At 43.6% G+C, this 18411-nt stretch overlaps 1 protein-coding gene across 10 annotated transcripts in view; it reads right to left on the bottom strand.

Annotated features, from left to right (window-relative positions):
* Positions 1-1519: 1519 nt before the first annotated feature.
* Positions 1520-18411, bottom strand: part of atp8a2 (ATPase phospholipid transporting 8A2) — a 45265-nt gene continuing 28373 nt past the window's right edge. For 7 of the 10 annotated variants that reach the window (XM_052054770.1, XM_052054767.1, XM_052054763.1 and 4 more), the window contains 12 exons: positions 17506-17616; positions 14339-14413; positions 13057-13179; positions 12646-12724; positions 12140-12201; positions 11865-11921; positions 10558-10665; positions 7143-7231; positions 6969-7073; positions 3954-4045; positions 2642-3801; positions 1520-2560 (listed from right to left, as the gene is read on the bottom strand). In XM_052054770.1, the coding sequence (XP_051910730.1) occupies positions 3707-3801; positions 3954-4045; positions 6969-7073; positions 7143-7231; positions 10558-10665; positions 11865-11921; positions 12140-12201; positions 12646-12724; positions 13057-13179; positions 14339-14413; positions 17506-17616 (996 nt within the window). In that variant the 3' untranslated portion in view covers positions 1520-2560; positions 2642-3706. Of the gene's footprint in view, positions 2605-2641; positions 3802-3953; positions 4046-6123; positions 6155-6293; positions 6416-6968; positions 7074-7142; positions 7232-10557; positions 10666-11864; positions 11922-12139; positions 12202-12645; positions 12725-13056; positions 13180-14338; positions 14414-17505; positions 17617-18411 lie in introns of those variants that run through there. The other 3 variants (XM_052054768.1, XM_052054764.1, XM_052054771.1) reach the window with 3 other exon arrangements.

Below are 18411 nucleotides of genomic sequence, written 5' to 3'. Positions count from 1 at the left end.
ACTCCCCGCGACCCTGTTCAGGATAAGCGGTGTTGAAAATGGACAAATTATTATTTACACTCTCCCCCAGTGCACCCCCTCTACTCCAAAATGCATTAAAAAAAATCAAACCAAAGCCTTTTGTATATTTCTAGAGAAGTCTTTCACAAACTATACTCCCTAAAACTTGACGTGCTGTTTATGACAAGTTTCTTAAACCATGCACGTCACGCCGATGTGTTGGCGCACCCCCTCTTACTCTAGCCCACAGGCCCGTAGATTGGTTTTCAGCTCAACAACCGCTATCCCCCATTTTTGGGTCATATTCTTTATCCCCTTGCAAGACACGATTGACACATTGGCAGACGGTTCAAGCACCCGCGACGAACGCTGGGACAAATTACCGTCACTTCATCAGAAGCGCTCGGCAGGAGAAACGAGGAGGAGGTGCGATTTTGGCTGGGTGCGTAGTTAGTTAACTGGCGCAGGGAGTGGATGGATTCTCCATACTGCGGCAGCTGCACGTTCAGGAAGGTGGGCGGGAAAGGCATCTCCACTTGGACACGAGAGAGATTTAGGTGTGTGTGTGTGTGTGTGGTGGGGAGGGTGTCATTTTAAAGGTCTGTGTATATTTGATGCTGCAAAGCTTGGGGATGGAGCGAATGAGAACCATACAACAATCAAATCTATTGTAGTGTATATACACACACACACACACACGTGTGCACACGTACGCATACAGTTTCCTGATGGCAACAGAAATTTTACTTACATCGCCGACCCCTAAATTTTCACATTGATTTCATTAAAGCCATTAAAACTATGCAAGTATAAATAAGATAAAAATGCAAAGTCAACCGTTTAAAAAACAATCCATTTTTTTAAATTGCTAAAATAAAATAAGCAACAACAACAAAAGTTAGCTTTTTGTTTTTAAGTATTATGACTCTGGAACTCCTCAATTCACTTCTTCCGGGAAAACGTGTTCCCAAACGTAACCAGGTTGAGTAAAAAAAGCTTTTTTTGTGTGCTAATAACCCTGTTTTTTTGTTGTTGTTTTTTTAATCAGATGTCAGAAGTAAAGTTTTTAAAGATTAATTTTGGGCACTGATTCTGAATATGGCTTTGTTTTATTTCTGTTTTTATTTCTTGAGCACATCAGGTTTCCCTCATAATAATAATAATAATAATAATGATAATAATATTAATAATATATAATGGAATATCATAATGTTAGGTTCAGGTTTTTTTGGGTGAGGGGGGGGGGACGTCAATCCGAATCCTGCAACCCTTCCCCCCACGCCCTCAAATACCTGATGTGCTAGAAAAAAGTAAACACATTCTTTAAATCTGAGTAAGAAATGCGTTTCGGGACACATGAGGACATCTCTGATTCCAATTTGCTGTTGTCTAGTGTAACTTTCCATTTTTCTTTAGCATTCACCACGTGAACGGAGCACAAGTGTTGTTTGTGAAAACCGGCCAATCGCGTGACTTCTTTTAGGTGCCGAGAAGACGCAGACAGCAGGAGGCGGACGCATTTTGGGATTGATTCGATTTAATGATTAGGACTCGGGTGGACGGCCGGGCCAACCCCCGTCCTCCCTCTCGACAAGCCGTCATTGTCACATTCCTGAAGCGCGACAAGACGCCACATTCACAAACACAAAAAGACAAAACAAAATCCACGACGAGACCCCAAAAATAAAAAATTAAATAAAATCCCTTCTTGTCGTTTTGGATGCATACTAGCGTGCCGTGGAAAGTCGTTTCAGCATTTAGTCAATAGCCTTCTAGTGTGCCGATTTGTCTGGGTACCACCACCCTCTCTGTCCGCTCTCGTAAGACAATTGGTCATACTCGACAATTTGCCGCACTAGTCGAACAACTACATGTAACTTGTGAGGCACAGCTGTACACTAGTTGACAGTCTGTGTGCTCCCGGTGAAGCGCTCGATGTTAGCTAGTGGATGCCGCTCGACGTCCTGGTAGCACAGAGTTTTCTACTAGTGTAGTTTTGCCTCACTATCAACATGTGACTGTTCTACGAGTTGTTGGTAGTGGGGGAGGGGGAGCATCACAACTAAGGCTGCTCTAGTTGCTCTACTAGCAGGCTCTGGTTGTTGTACTCATTCATTCATTCATTCATTCATCTTCCGAGCCGCTTGATCCTCACTAGGGTCGCGGGGGGTGCTGGAGCCTATCCCAGCTGTCTCCGGGCAGTAGGCGGGGGACACCCAACCAATCGCAGGGCACACAGAGACGAACAACCATCCACGCTCACACTCACACCTAGGGACAATTCAGAGTGTTCAATCAGCCTGCCATGCATATTTTTGGAATGTGGGAGGAAACCGGAGCACCCGGAGAAAACCCACGCAGGCCCGGGGAGAACATGCAAACTCCACACAGGGAGGCCGGAGCTGGAATCGAACCCGGTACCTCTGCACTGTGAAGCCGACGTGCTAACTACTGGACTACCGGGCCGCCGGTTGTTGTACTATTATATTAATATTTTTAAGTATTCTACTATTACACCCGAGTCATTCCACAAGTGCGCCTTAGTCATTCTACTCGTACACTTTCATCATTATCCTAGTGTGCCTTAATTGTTCTCTTTGTGGGCTTTAAACATTGTACTAGTGCGCCTTAGTCATTCTACTATTTCATCGTTCTACTAGTGTACTTGAACCCTTTTCCTGTAACCTGATAACATGGTAAGCTGTCCGCTGGAGTAACCGCTGTCCCCGAAAGGGTTAATAGTTTTACTAGTGCAACTTAGTTTGTCTACTAGTGCTTCTTAGTCTACTAATTCTACGAGTCCACCTTCGCGATGCTACTCGTGCCCCTTTAATAGTTCGGCGGCCAGTGCGCCTCAGTCAGGACTCATGCGCCTTTCGTTATTCTCCGAGGTAAAAAATGCTGTGCAAAAATGTCAGTCGATAGTGGGAAAAAAAAATAGTAGCACAGTTGTTCCACGAGTGTCTCCTATGGGGTCTACTAATGCACAAACCTGTAAGGCAGTCATTCTACAAGTGCACTCTAGTTGCTTTACTGTGTGCTGACTTGTCTTACCGATGAGGACAAACGGTGTACTTCTGAAGGGACAATTTGGCGCACTAGTAGGACATCAAATAATTCTCCAACGGCTTGCTGTACTAGATTTAGGTAGAACGTTCCTGCTCTCACACGTTTGAGAACAAAAAACAGACAAAGCAAAAGAAACGGCATACAAAAAAAAAAAAAAGTCAAGTAGTGGAGATGGGCAAAGATAGGAAGTGCGGCGATAAGATGGATGCTTCAGTAGTCGGTTGGAGTGGAGGTAGGGGGCAGGGGGGGATGCTGGAGGTGGGCGGGGGCCCAAGCGTTGCGCCTCACTCGCATCCCCTGTGGTGTTTGGCAGCGCTCGGAATGGAATTCATCCGTGCGTGTTTATTTGGACGTGTACCCCCCACCCTCACCGTTCCCTTCTGATGTCGGCATGTGATGACTGAATCGAAAGGGGGGGGGGGTATGAGGGGGGGACTGTTTGACACACACATGCACAGGCGGGTACAGTGGAACGCACCAATCAGGCTTCCCGAGTAGTCTCTGATTTGCGGCGCTTGTGTAAAATCGTTATGTTTTGAAAGCGCAGTCCGGAAGAATCCGTACGCGCTGAGTCCTGTTGCCGTGGCGGCATCTCGTGTGTGTGTTTGTGTGGGGGCGGGGGCTTCGAGTTCAGGAGTTAGATGCTGGGCCGCTGGCGGGTGGTGTCGTAAGAGCGCACCACCTGCGATTGGGACACCGCGCCGTGCTCCTCCTGGGAGAAGGCGTAGCCGTCTGTGGATGGATGGATGAGGGGATGCGAGGCGGGGGTGGAGGGAGGAGGGTTGCGGGGGGAGGGGGGGTATGCGATATGGCGTGTCGGTGAAGCAGAAGTTAGCGGACCGATTTTCCTGAGCGTCAAGGGTAAAAAAGTGCGGTGTACTCACGCGTGACGGGCTGTTGCAGCGAGTTGGAGCGTCCGATGCTGGAGGGCGTCTTCCTAAAGACTCTTGTCAGCAGATGGGCACGTTCGTTTAGACTGCGGGGAGAAGGCAGAAGAAAGGAAGGAGACGTTTCATTTCCAAGGTTAAAAAAAAGAGGGAGTGGGGGTTGTGGGGTGGGCACACACTTAAAGCGCTAACTATTGACTCTACTGGGTCAACATTTATTCTGTTTACTGGAGCAGAAAGCAGGTTGGACAGCTCGGCGCACGACGAAGCGGTTCAACAAGAGTGTCCTTGAAAATAACTGGGAAAAAAAATGGCTGTTGACATGGTGGCGTATTTTGGGGGGTTGGTTTTTGATCAGTAAAACAGGAGTTGAACTCGTTTTTTGTAGTAGGCTGTAATTTGTAAAAAAAAAAAAAAGGCAGAAAAATTACAAATTTTCTGCCTTTTTTTTTCATCAGGGACCAGAACCACGTTAAAATATATTCCGAAAAAACAGCAAAATATTTAAAAATAATAATAATAATAATAATAATCGGAAGTCGCTCAACATATTGAACAGGTTGAAATTTGGCAAAAATGCTTCCGAGCTTCAAATAAGAAAATGTGCAAAATGTTCTAACAGATAGAAATTGACCCTCACTTTTTGAATTTGTCCCCCCAAAAAAAGAAAATCGTCAAACATGCCTCTCTAATCATCCATTGGATATTCAGCCTAATGAGGATCATGTACAGTTGGAAGTCCTCCGTTTTTGTGTGGCACATATTCGCATCAAACAGGACGTCCAAAATGGCTCGGGCCTCGGGCAACCACTCTGCAGCCCCCTCATTGCCCCCACTCCCAACTCTCAGAGAAGAAGACTGGACCCTGTGTGTGAAGACCACACGCCGTTATGGTTCCTCTGCCCCTCCAGTCCAAAAATAACGACGTGCCTCCCTCATATTAACACCCCCCCTCGAACGCCCCCGTCGTCACGTCACCGTCGAGGCCGCGTGTTCACAGTGGCGTAGATGACTGGAGGTCTACGCACCAAAAACAAGAGCTGTTTCCTGAGAAGGGACGCTTTCGCTAACGCAAATTATGTCTGTTTAATCGAATCACCTCAAAAGACGGGAAAACCTTCCAAAAAGCTTCAAAGGATTTTTTTGCCACTTCCCTAAAAGATACACTGCAAACAATAAAACCAAGAAAGATTGAATACCTTTGGCCATTTGTCAAAACTCTACCTTACCCACTTCGACCGCTACCGCGTGGATTTAGCTAGCCGGCTAGCTAGCCCTACAAAACAAAACCGTCTAATTTCTTCGGCTAGCTAGCCCTACACGAAAACGCCTAATTTCCGAGTACACAACAACACAGTGTTGTGATTTGAATTCCCAAGCAAGGAAGAGACGGCACGGACGAACCCGCCGCTCGTTTCCCAACCAAGAGGAACCTCAGAAGCCTGTTAGCTTGTGAGCTAGCTGGTGACTAGCACCGCTCTTCAGGGTGTGGGGCAAACCCATGCTACAGTTGACGGAATGTTATACAATTCAGACTTGAAAACAAACAAACACCGTTCAATTTAAACCATGTTAACATGCTTTCGTAACATGCTTCAAAAGTCAAAGATGTGTTTTATAAAAAGCAAGGGGGCTTTCCTGGAAACATAAGCCTTGAAAGGGAATAGTGGGAGGAAACTAGTGATTCTGCGGCCAACGCAAATGATGTCCGTTCACTCGAGAAACAAAGGATGTGCACCATTTTCAACTCTCCCCTGGGGATTCTCCTCCTACCTTTCCTCAGATTTTCCCAGACTACAAACACAGATGTGCTCTTTTGACAACTTGCCGCCCCGCCGGACGCTATACTGTAACTTCTCTCATTCCGGATGATGAGTGGCAAGCTTTCTCGCCCCGTTCGGATCTGATGAAAGCAGACCTCAGGCCCCTGAAGGAGACGGGGGCAGGGTGTGGGGGGGCCACGCTCTAGAAAAGCGTCTTGTCTCTGCGCATAAAGGAGCGTTTGAAGGGAGGGGCGCTAATTGCCGCGTAAGTGCAGCAAGCAAATCTGCGCAGTCGACGCGTTAACGACAGTTTGGGATGCGGGAGCCCAAATGCTTCAAACCACTTTCTAGCACTCCTACACAGACACACCACACACAGAAAGTCTATTGAAAGACCAACACACCAGGTCCGTGCAGCAGGTCAAATTGGTCCACCTACGGAGCGTTTCATTTTTGTTGTTGTTGAAAAAATGAGGGGAAAAATGGAAACGATGAGCATGCAAAAACAAATTCTGAAAGGTCATTAGCGGTTAGAGTTCACACAGCGGGACAGTTGACACGCAGGAGCGACTACCTCTATGCCGCCTCTACGGGAAGTTGCCCTTGCCTTGGCTTCTGATGATGATGATGGTGGTGGCGATGATTTAAGTTATAATGAAGTTATTCACCACATGTATGCGTGACTTTATGGCTATACTAAAATGAAACAGATAATCCATACAAACAAACAAAAAAAAAAAACAGGATTTTGAAATGAATCGCTCAAATGTGTTATATTGGCAATAAATAGCCTATTAAAATTACATGTATAAAAAGAAAAAATATATAAACATATAATAAAATGAAACGGACCACAAATAATATCTAATACAGAATATGCAAAATATTTAAAAAAATAATTTTTCACTGACAAAAAAAAATTATATACACAACCAATATAAACAATGACAGCTAACATAAAACAGAAATAAATACAATGAACTAAATGAGGAAACGAAAAAAAAATCTAACATAAAATAGAAATGTGAATAAAACCAAAAGAAAAAAAATTACTGAAATGATAAAAATCTACTTTCAAAAAAAGTATCTTCACCGTTATCCATATTCTCACCACAATGTAACAGCTTCTCATCTTCAAATATTTTGGAGGTGTGTGTCATGTGTCTTACTCTGAACTGGTTGAACATAACGTCTACGGTAGCCCGCTGTGGTCAAATAACTGAACGGCAAGACAACCAGGATGCTGTACCTGCGTCCGCTGGCGTCCCTCAGAACCGCTGCGCCAGGGTCCACGGCGCGCGCTTCCAGCTCCTGCACCTCCTCCAGCAGCGACTTCCTCACTGAGCGACTTGTCCTGCGAAACCAACGTGGTGAAATACATACCGGCGTATGGGTTTCTATCATATTCGTACGCTTTACTTACGCCGCCCAGACAAAGTCCTTGAGTAAACAAACGGTGGGCACCAGGAGCAGACCCAACCAGAAGTACCAGCACTGCATCACGCTGCCAGCCTGCCACAACAACACGCACAACACTACTTACTTTTATTTTTGGATACGTTGACGTAGCATTGTCAAGGAATTAGCTTGGAATGGCTGCCTCAAACTAAAATGGCCGACTTACTGTTCAATTTCTGTCATGGGTTCTTGAGACTTTTCTTGGTGTGCATTGTGCTCTTCTAGAGTTTTCCTTTATTCATTCATTCATTTTCTGACCCGCCTTATCCTCACAAGGGATGTTCTGGAGCCTATTCCAGCAGTCTTCGGGCAGTAGGCGGGGCACACCCTGAACTGGTTGCCAGCCAATCGCAGGGCGCACAGAGACGAACAACCATCCAACACACACAATCACACCTAGGGACAATTTTGAGTGTTTTTGGAATGTGGGAGGAAATTGGAGTACCCGGGGAAAACCCACGGAGGCCCGTGGAGAACATGCAAATTCCGCACGCGGTGGCTGGGGCTGGGATTGATTTGTGACCTCTGCAATGTGAGGTTGACGCCCTAACCACTGGACCACCTGGCCACTCTTCTACACATGTACACCAAATTTCAGGTTCTCCGTGTGCCTGCGTGGGTTTTCTCCGGGTACTCCGGTTTCCTCCCACATTCCAAAAACATGCATGGCAGGTTATAAAGGATATCTTAATCTTAATGGAACACTTTAAATTGTCCTTGGGTGTGAGTGTGAGCTCGGATGGCTGTTCGTCTCTGTGTGCCCTGCGAAAGGCTGGCAACCGGTTCAGGGTGTCCCCCGCCTACGGTCCGAAGACAGCTGGGATAGGCTCCAGCACCCCCCGTGATCCTTGTGAGGATAAAGCGGTTAAGAAAATGGATGGATGGATGGAAACACTGGTGTCAGGGGCTTATTTTTCCTCAAAATGTGACTTTCTATGGAATTTGTCCAAAACAGCTGCTCAAAACCAAAATGGACGATTTTCTGTCCTCGGGAGTTTTTCCTGTGCCCTGTTACGATAAAAAGACATGTCTCCCCAATTTTATGCTGATCTATGCAACTGGTGTCAGGGGCTGAACTTTCCAGTTGCATTTGCGCAACCTTCTTCATGACGAATCCAGAAAATGGTCATCCGAACCTTTGACCCCACACTAGGGCCGCCTCGGCAACAAAAGTAAGTTTGCAATGTGTCTTGAGGCTCATTTGGACGAATTCCCAAGTCGGAGTCGGTTAAAGTATTCGTGCTGGAAACAACTGTGTTGCAGAAGGAACTACAGAGTGCACATAAATAATTTGGTCGTCTCTGGGGAAGGTCAGGATGAAGACGCAGAAAAACTAGGAGGAAAATATCTCTGGCAACAGTTGGAACCAGATATGACAGCATAAACTCATCCAACAAGGCTTTTGAATTATTAGTCACAGTTGAGACACAAATAAAACATGGGCTCCGACTCAAGTAGAAATATACAGTCTGGAGTAGTGAGCCGCAGAATTAGACAATGTTATTGTGAATGACATTAAAACAAAGTGTGTGGGGAGGACACGGGGGGGGGGGGGGGGGGTTGAGCGGCGGGGTAAGATCAAGGATTGGGTAACGCTGCAAAAATGGTTGCGGGGGTCTCGCCTGCCCATTCCGCAGTCAGACGGAGCAGCTGCTGGGATATTTGAGCACATTCCGGATCCCTGACACAAATTGAATTAATGGGCTGAGAGGGAGCCCGGCCCCAAGAGTCCCTTCCGCCTTACCTAAAGCCCCCCCCCCTGCCCGTCTTTATAATCCCTACAACGACTCTCTCAATCACCCCGCTGTCCCTCCTCAGCAGCAGGAGCAACAGCAGCCCACCCCTTTTAAGTCAACACCCTCCGCAAAGGGCAGTAAAAGACGTAGGGGGTTCGGGGGGGGGGGGGCCTCGGGTGACAAGCGGCAGGTGCGCGACGCCAGTCCGCCTTTACGCCCTTCCCCGGTGGGCACCCGTGACGGAACACCCAGGAAGAGAGTCTTGACGAGTAACTATAGTGGTAACCTCTCCATTCCTGCTAAATCGAATGATAGCTAAACCCCCTTTTCACACTGCACTTAGCAATCCGGCGAACCCGGCAGCAAATGCGCCCCTGCTTACTCGCTGCTTCGTCAACACTACACTGGCAATCCGGTCGCCTTTGTCTTTCCGCAACTGCTGCCGGAGAGAGCCTTTCAAGCGGAGCAAGTGCAGCGCGAAAAGGGCTTTTAGGCTGTCCGTGGCAAGTTTCTGGAAAACAGGACCTGTGTCTTGACAAACGCGGCAGCAAACGCCCTGCTATTTCCCGCCACAGGTGAAAACGTTTGCCGGTACCATCTTCAGGTTGCTCGGCGTCATATGTTCCGCTTGACCTCTTCGCTCGATGGGCAAAGCGTTTTGCTGAATCAATCTTTTGTTGACGCCGAGCTCCTGTGCGGTCGTTCCGGCTCAACTTTCTCGGACTTTGCGTGATTGCCTACTGGAGGGATTCTGTTTTCATCAGCGGCGGTGGTGGTGGTAAGCGGGCTTTCCACCGCCTTGTTTGTCAAGAGTCGATGCTGTTTCGAAAAAATGATCACGAAACACGTCGTATAAGTCAACACAATATGATACGAACAGTGACTACCAGAAGACTCCATGTTCTCAGCTGAAGTATGCCATGAAAGATCGAGACATGGCCGCGAAGTCCTTTTTCCGCGCCTAAAGAGTTCACTGATTTCGGATCAAGTGATCGAGATAAAATATTGATGCAAAGTTGTCATAGTCTCAAATGTTACTCATCTACCGGCGTTCAGTAAACAGATGAAAGCGCATTGGGATGTGTTTGCAAAGTACAATCCCGTCAAGTATTTTTTTTTAACCCTTTCAGGGAGAGCGGTAACTAGAGTGGACAGCTATTGAAATGTTGTTTCCACTTATATGAATTCATCTTAATGTCACAGTTGTTCATCAACCACTATGTGTGTTGCCATCCGCTACCATTATTATTTTTTTCATGCCTAAAGACTATTAAAAACACTTGAGAAAAAAAATACTGACGTAGGTTATCATTAGGTTTAAATGAAAAATCACGATACCATTTTTTGGGTGGTTTTTTTTCTAGCCTCATTTTTTTTCATGCCAAAGACGAATAAAAACGCTTGATAAAAAAATCCGGATGTAGGTTATTTTTAGGGTTAAATGAAAAATCATGATACCATTTTTTTTAACCGTGATTTTTTTTCATGCCGAAGACTAATAAAAATACGAGAAAAAAAATCCAGATGTAGGTTAGTTTTAGGGTTAAATGAAAAATCATGATACTTTTTTTTTAGGGGGGGGCGCCGGAGAGGTTGAATGGCATTGCCATTCATTTCAATAAGCAATCGTTGATTTGACTTTACCTGGCCCAGCATGTCAGGTGCCATGGGGAAGGTGGGCCAGATGGACGAGTAGACCCCGAAGAAGACCAGCCACAGGAGCATGCTTCCCCACACAGCCAGGTGGGAGAACTGGACACAAGAGGATGACGAGGTCAAATAGTGCAAATAGTCAACGGGTCTCAATATAGACGTCTCTGATGTGCTACAAGGGGTGTCAATTCCAGTCATAAAAGCCCCCCCCCCCCCCCCAAAAAAAGTCCATCTGTGAGTTGTGTTCCCATTTCCGCGCTCAGCTGTTGGCTGACACGTCGTGTGGAAATGCATCTGGCGTGCCTGCCAAACATTTAGCAGCCCTGCTTCCGTGTTCACGGCACTAGCAATGCGCGGCGTGTCCGCCCGTGGCTGTTTCGCGTCAAATGTGTCAAACACCTGATCTGTTCCATATGTTTTGTCATACAGGAGGTGGATTCATATTCAGTTATTAAAGCGAGAGTAAGATTCTGTTTCAGAATTATTTTTTATGAGAGGGGGAAAAAAGGTTAAGAATGTTTAAACTAAATTATTCCATGATAAAGACTCATATTTTTGAAAGAGGTCTTGATGAAAATGTTGGAAAGTCAGATTTTCCTCTTCAGTCGTAGTAAAATTCCAGATTTGCAAAAGATGTTTTTATTTTTTTTAAGTACAAAAACCCCCCAAGAAAATCACTATTACACATTTTTAATAGGAAAATGACAATTGCTATGAAAAAAAAATCCAAATCACAAAAGGGAACAATTAAAAAAAATATTAAAAAAGAGAAATTCAGATTCATTTTTAGAAAATAAATTGTACAATAAAAACTTTTTTAATAGAAAAAAAGCTACTAAAATGAAAGTCTTTGCAGTTTTTGGGGGGAAAAAAAATAATTATTTTTAAAAAATCCTTCAGTCTATCTTCAGCTAGAACCTTATTAGATTTAAGATTTTATTTGGGATATTAATACGTCCTTATAAAATTATATATTTGATATCTTCCTTCATAATTTTAGCACTTGACTCAACTAAAATGACAATTTTTTTCCTTGTAATTTTACTGGTGTACTCTTCTAACATTATCATTTTTAAAACCTTTTTTATACCCCCAATTCCATTATTCCCATTGCTGATATTGTCCCATATAAAAAGTGCCTGGAAAAAACATTCGTAAGCGAATCGCATTTTTTTCCCCCCGATCGCATTTCCTTCCACTTGTCGGCCTTTCGATACGAGCCATAATTCATAGCGGGCGGTTGGTTGGTTGGGGCCGGGGGGGGTGTAGGGGAAGTGAGAGGGTCTCAATCCGCTTACCCGGGTCCAAGCGGTGGTCTCCATTCCAGCTTTCAGACACACTGTGACGACGACATACTGCAGACACAAACAATGACAAACGGTGTCAGATCGCTGCAGCACAAAAATACCTCAAATGATCCACTGGGGTGTTAGGGAGGAACATTTTGATTGTGTGTGTCAGACACAGACGGGAAGAGATCTTCCTCCGCAGCGCGCCACCCCCCCTCTTCAAAGGAGGAGACAAAAGTTCAGCAGATTATTGTGCAAAAAAGAAAAAAAAAGAGAAAACTCACCGTATAGACCATGTTTCCCACAAAAAGGTAGTCGTTGCCCTGACCGTTTTTGAAGGGCGAGTCTGTGCACGCACAAACGCACACACAAAAACATACATTTATATTTGTGTTAAGGTTTAAAAAAAACAAAAAAACAAGAGCGCTATTCAGAAAAAAAGTGTGTAATAACCTCGTTAATATTAAATGCAAAAAAAGTTGGAACGCATTAGAAAAAAGGAAAAAGAAAAAGTTGTAATTTTACCCCAAATTTTTGGTCAAAATTCACAAAGGCTTTTTTCTTTTTTTTTTGCCAAGTCATAATTTATGAAAAGGATTCATCTATTTATTTTCTGAACCACTCAAATCATCCATCCACTTGCAGTTTTATTTTTAGAAAATCCAATTAGAACACAAAATAAAGTTGAACCATTTGTAGCATTCTGAAAACCTTTTTTCCCCATGAAATGAAGAGATGATAGAAGGAAAAAAAAATATGACTCAATGAGCGTTCACGCTGACACACTCACCATGCTCCAACATCTTGAGAGGAAACCAAAAGAGAATAATCGAGTGAATCAGTGCGTTGATACAGTGACCCCAAAACACCTGAAGACACACACACACAGACACACACACGTTAAAAAAAATAAAAACATTCTGTACACACACACACACACACGTGAATATTGAACACATGTACGACAGACTGCAGCCACCGAAAGAAAGACTTCCTTATCCGCCACCTATGAATCTCCAAAGGGTCGCCATGGAAACGGCCCAGGCCCGCCCCTTTCGGACACTCTTGTTGACTTGCCGGCGCGCTAAACAAACAGCGCTCGCCAAAACCTCATGAGACCGTGCCAATGCCAAGCGAGACTGTGTGTTTTGTGTGTGTGTGTGTGTGTGTGTGTGTGTGTGTGTATTGGTTGTGCGAGCACCTTGGTGTTGAAGCCCTCGGCATTCTGGGTGATCCGGTAAAGTTGAGGGAAGCGCAGCATGTTCTGTTGGCTGCACGGCCGGTCGAAGATGCCCAAAGTGAATGGAGGCAGGGCCGTGAATATCTGGGAAATACGCACGCACGCGCGCACACACACACATACACACACACACACACACACTATATTATGAAATGTCACTCGGAATGAAATGGATGCATTTTTCCAAGTGGTATCAAAAATTGATGACTAGAGGGAAATTTTTTTTTTTTACGATTTTAAAGCTGTGAACATCCCCAAAAAAATGTGTTTTTTTTTTTTGAGAAATAATTTTGTAATAAAATAAAAGTGGATTAACCCATTCGCGGACAGTGATTACGACAGTGGATAGTTTATCATGTTATCAGGTTACAGGGTGCATGAAAGGCTTTAAATTAAAAAATAAAGTTTTATTATAGGTTAAAAAAGTGTCATTTTCTGAGAAAGCTTTTACAATATTACTCATGGGGGAAAAAGTATTATTTGAGTATTAACAAACTAAGTGATCTTATTTATTTATTTATTTTCAAAAAGAGGGTGGAGGGGAGAAGCTCATGATGTGAATTTTATTTTCAGAGTGAAATGTTGGACTTCTCCCAGTAAAAAAATTATAATATTCTGGGAGAAAAAATGGATTTTCCAAATTAAAAAGTTGTAAATATATTTGAAATGATGCTTTTGTGAAAAAAAAAATCAACATTTTTCAGATTAAAAAAAGAGGCCATACCATTTTAAAGTTGTAAATATATTTACATATTTTTCAAAAAGCACATTTTCTCATAAAATTCAAATATGCAAGAAAGAAAATAATATTTACGTGAAAAAGTCAAAAAGCTATAGAACTGTATTTTTTGGGACGAAAAGTTTAGGATCCTGTTGATCTTCAAGAAAAATCACACGGAAAAAAAAATTCTAATACAAAAGTAATTTGCAAAAAAGTAAGTATTAATTCCATTAAAACAGTCCAATAAAAATAATATATACTGTATGTTATAACTTTTTTTATCTTCTGTTCAAGAAAAGGTTGGGGAGGTGAAAAAAAAAGATTTTTTTTCTTTTTTTACGGGATGGGATAAAAGTTGCATTTTTGAGAAATAAGGCATAATCTTGACAGAAATAAAGCTGACATTTTCCCCAGAAGCTGTAACCTGTCCAAAAGTGGATGGGTGGGCTAAAGGTGTGTTTGGAAAAGCGTCTCAGTCGACAAGTCGAATGGACGACGGCTCGCCCATCAGTGGTTACTCACCACATTGTAGAGGCCAATGCACCAGCGCTCAAAGAGGATCTGTCCTGAGAAGCCGTTGACGAAAGCAAACCACAGCTGAGGACAGACACAAAACAACAGCGACGTGGGTAAGTAGACCCTCGCCAGACATCATTTCGGTATCACAACTTCCCGCTTTTGTACTGCTCTTGTCCACTTGTAGAGAAGCTGTTTGGCTGACAAGGGACTTTGATTGGGATATTCAGCAACTGATCTACCGCAAGAAAAGCTTATTTCAAGACTGAAGTCGTATTTGAGTGATGACGGAGACGCGCACGTTCGCCGTCGCGTGTGCATTTTCATTCGCGCCATTTAGCTCAAAGTCAAATGAGGCTCATCAGACAACACGCAGATTGGGTTGCATTCCACTTAAAGCGGTTCTGCCGCTGATGTATGAAGTGTTCAAACGGGATGTCGGATTTCCTGCAAATCCATTGCGCTGTCTGGTATCCATCACTGTAATGTGATGAAAACGCACTCGCAAACATGAGGTTTTGCCTAATTGACCTCAGAAACACGCAACCAAAGGGAGCATGTCATGCAAAATTGTCAGATTTTTACAGGCTGTATTTTTTTTTTCAAAAGGCATTTTGTAGCGGGAGGTTACACACAAAAAAAAAGCTTCATTTTTTTTCTCAACAATAAAGGCACAATCCAGTTGTGATGCTGGTAGTGTTATTTAAAAGAAACACAAAAATAGATGTTAAGAAAAAAAAGTCGAAATTGGAGAAAAAAAAGTCAAAATGAAAGTTGATTTCCCCCCTTCAAAAAAACCCTTTAATTTAGAATGCAAAATATATTTTTTTCAGAATCATTTTTGTTTGAAATTAAAGTGTAAAAATCTTTTCCAAGAATAAAAGTCTTTTTTTTAATTTTAATGATTCTAGTAAAAAAACATAAGTTATGTTTTTTACAGGAAATTGAAAAAAACGGAACTCAGCCGTAATATTACACGAGAAAAAAAATTGGGGAAAAAGATGTGTAAAACTGTGTACGTGTTACTTTTATAGAAAAAAAAGCAAGCCAAAACTTAATTTGTTGTAAGATTCTCAGCCAATCAAAAATGCTCTTTCCTATCACATGACCTTTTACAGTGCACTCCGCTTAATAGAACACCATTGGGCCGAAGCGCTTCTGTTCTACTAAGCGGGGTTTCTATTAACCGGAGACACTTTATTAGGTACACCTTCAGACACGTCGACGACCAAGTTATGCACGCAGAAAACCCCCTGCTGACGAGTTAGAAGAAATATTTCGACTGTGGACGTCCATATCTTTAATCAAACAACAACTTTAATCAACTTCAGTCAAACATCTCAAATCACGAGGAAAATTTCGTTACTTTTGTCTGGAAACAGGAGTCCGTAATTTTGCGGTTGACTTCCCTCTCAATGCGCTGGATAAGAGGGAAGTCCTGGAAACCGCGGGCGTACCTTCTGAGAATCCGGCAATGCATCGTATCGTCCGAGTATGTCCTTCTTATCCGCAGGTGATAGCCCTCGTCTCTTGAATGAAGTTGAAGCCATTGTGACGTGCGTGTGTCTATGTGTGGAGTGACGCGTGCTACCTGTTACTGTATACGGCTAGAACTACCGCGTTTTCTCGCGATAGTGGTACAGTATCGCGATAGCTACACTTCGAAAACCACTAGTTTACAATGTTCATTGCTTACGGCCTGTTCTATTAAGCGGAGATCTGTTCTACTAAGCGGAGTATCTTTATAGGAAATTGCATTAGGCAAATCTGTTCCAGAGCCTTTTGCTCTATTAAGCGGATTACTCTATTAACCGGTGTTCTATTAAGCGGAGTGCACTGTACTACAACAACAAAAAACCCTTTCCACTATGAAGCCACATGGCCTTACTAAAGAGAAATTGTGTGCTTGACATTAATACTTCGCTACGTTATGAATTTCATATAAAGTCTTGGTGGGAAAAAAAGCAAAGCGGGGAGAGCTTCTGTGACCCAAGCGCAATCAATGAACGGCATCTCCCTCTTTGTATTTTGTACAATACACAGTGGCTACATTCTTCTTTGACAACGGCGCCATGTTGTTTGTGACCTCCCCCCCTCCCCTCAAGATGCTCTTCCACCTTTTGGCCTGAACGGAGCCTGACATAGGAGATAGTAACACACACACACACACAAACGCATGCAACCACGCACGAGTGCCATTAGAAACTGCACCTGCCGGCATCCTTAATGTCAGACAGTCGGTTGGGGCAGGGAAGGGGGTGGGTCAAGGGGGTTTGGGGGGCACAGCTGACAGCCCCCCCACTGTTTCAAAACAGCCAGGCAAGGGGACAGCTGATCTCACACACACAAAGAGCCTGAAACGGGAGGGAAATCCTTTGCTATCTGGGGGCCCTTCAGTTGCTATGAGAGGCCATGCTTTAGAAAATACACACATATTTGAATTAAAACATCGACTTCCCCCCGCCCTCCTCTAAAAATATCAGACAAAAATTTTGCAAAATTATTTCGTTAGTTGTGCCTCCCTGTGTGGAGTTTGCGTGGGTTTTATCCGGGTATTCCGGTTTCCTCCCACATTCCAAAAACATGCATTCCAGGCTGATTGAACACTTGAAGTTGTCCATAGGTGGGAGCGCGAATCTCTGTGTGCCCCTGCGATTGGCTGGCAACCGGTTCAGGGTGTCCCCCCGCCTACTGCCCAAAGACGGCTGAGATAAGCTCCAGGACCCCCCCCCGTGAGCTTAGTGAGGATAAAGCAGATCAGAAAATGTAAGGATAAGTCACGGCTAACATGGCTTCTATGCCAATGGTATATGTCAGGCTAGTCTTGCGGTATTGTTCTCATAGTATCGGACGTCAAGTATTGGCGCATTCCTCGATAGATTCGTGCTTGTTTTTTAAAAAGGGCCACACTTTTTGGGAGCACACAAATACAAACACAACGCTGATTGTCGGAGCCAAGGTCTCAACAGCGCCTATCTAAACATTTCGCCTGTGCATCGGAGACAGAAAGCAGACACCAGAAGGGCACCTCGTCCATCACTGTCAAGCGTGTTAGGCAACAGCTGCAAATCGTCTCTGTTCATCCAACTGTCTGTGCGCGCGTGTGTGTGTGTGTGTGTGTGTGTGTGTGTGTGTGTGTGTGTGTGTGTGTGTGTATGTGTGTGTGTGTGTACCTCGATGATGTAGAGCACCACGTTCTTGTAAAAGCAGTAGAGGATACACTTGGTGACACGGTTGTAGCTCCACGCGCCGTGCACCAGCAGCAGTTTCTCCAGGTATGAGAACTGTCAATCACACACACACACACACGAATTACATAAACGCAACACTAAAAGATGAAATCAAGAGAATTACGTCTCCATTTTAAACGCCCAAACAAATTTGCCTTCCAGTCCACCGTCCTAATGCTAATGCTAAATAGCAGCTATATTGCGGTGTTTTTAAAAAAGGAACATGTATCCATTTTTTTTGTACGTCTATAAACGCACTTAATTTAAAAAAATCCAAATTTCATGAAGTAGCTAGACTGTGACATGTGATATGAAGGGGAAAGTGCAGACGAGTGTTGCCGTGATCGGCAGGCAGATTGTGTGAGGAGCCCGGGGGGGCAGCAAGATTAAAAAAGAAAAAAAAAAAAACAGTGTAAAATGACATCGCCTGTGTGCGTGTGCATCACACTGACAAGATAAACTCTGCAATTAAGGGTTGAAATTCCTTTTGTCTTCCTTTTTATCTACTTTGGGGAATTTTAAACCCTGATGATGATGGAAATGAGGCTGTTTGAAACAAATGGGTTGACTCACCATTGTTGGGATTATATTTTATGTTGTTTTGGGTTTTTTTTTTGGAGGGCACCACACCTCAAGAAAATGTTTTTGACTATGACAATATTTTTCCTAATTTCAATTTTTTTATTGATTTTTTTTCTCATTGACATAATGTTAGATTTGAACATTTTTACATGTAGATTTTTTTCCCCATTGATTGATTCCGTTTTAGTGTCGACTAAAATTCTGTTATGAAATCTGCATATATTTGTATGTGTCTGGGAAATTATTTTTTATTTATTATTTTTTTTA

This window comes from Hippocampus zosterae, chromosome 20 (assembly GCF_025434085.1).
Source record: "Hippocampus zosterae strain Florida chromosome 20, ASM2543408v3, whole genome shotgun sequence".
Lineage (NCBI taxonomy): Eukaryota > Metazoa > Chordata > Actinopteri > Syngnathiformes > Syngnathidae > Hippocampus > Hippocampus zosterae.
This window is presented reverse-complemented; position numbering and strand designations above follow the sequence as displayed.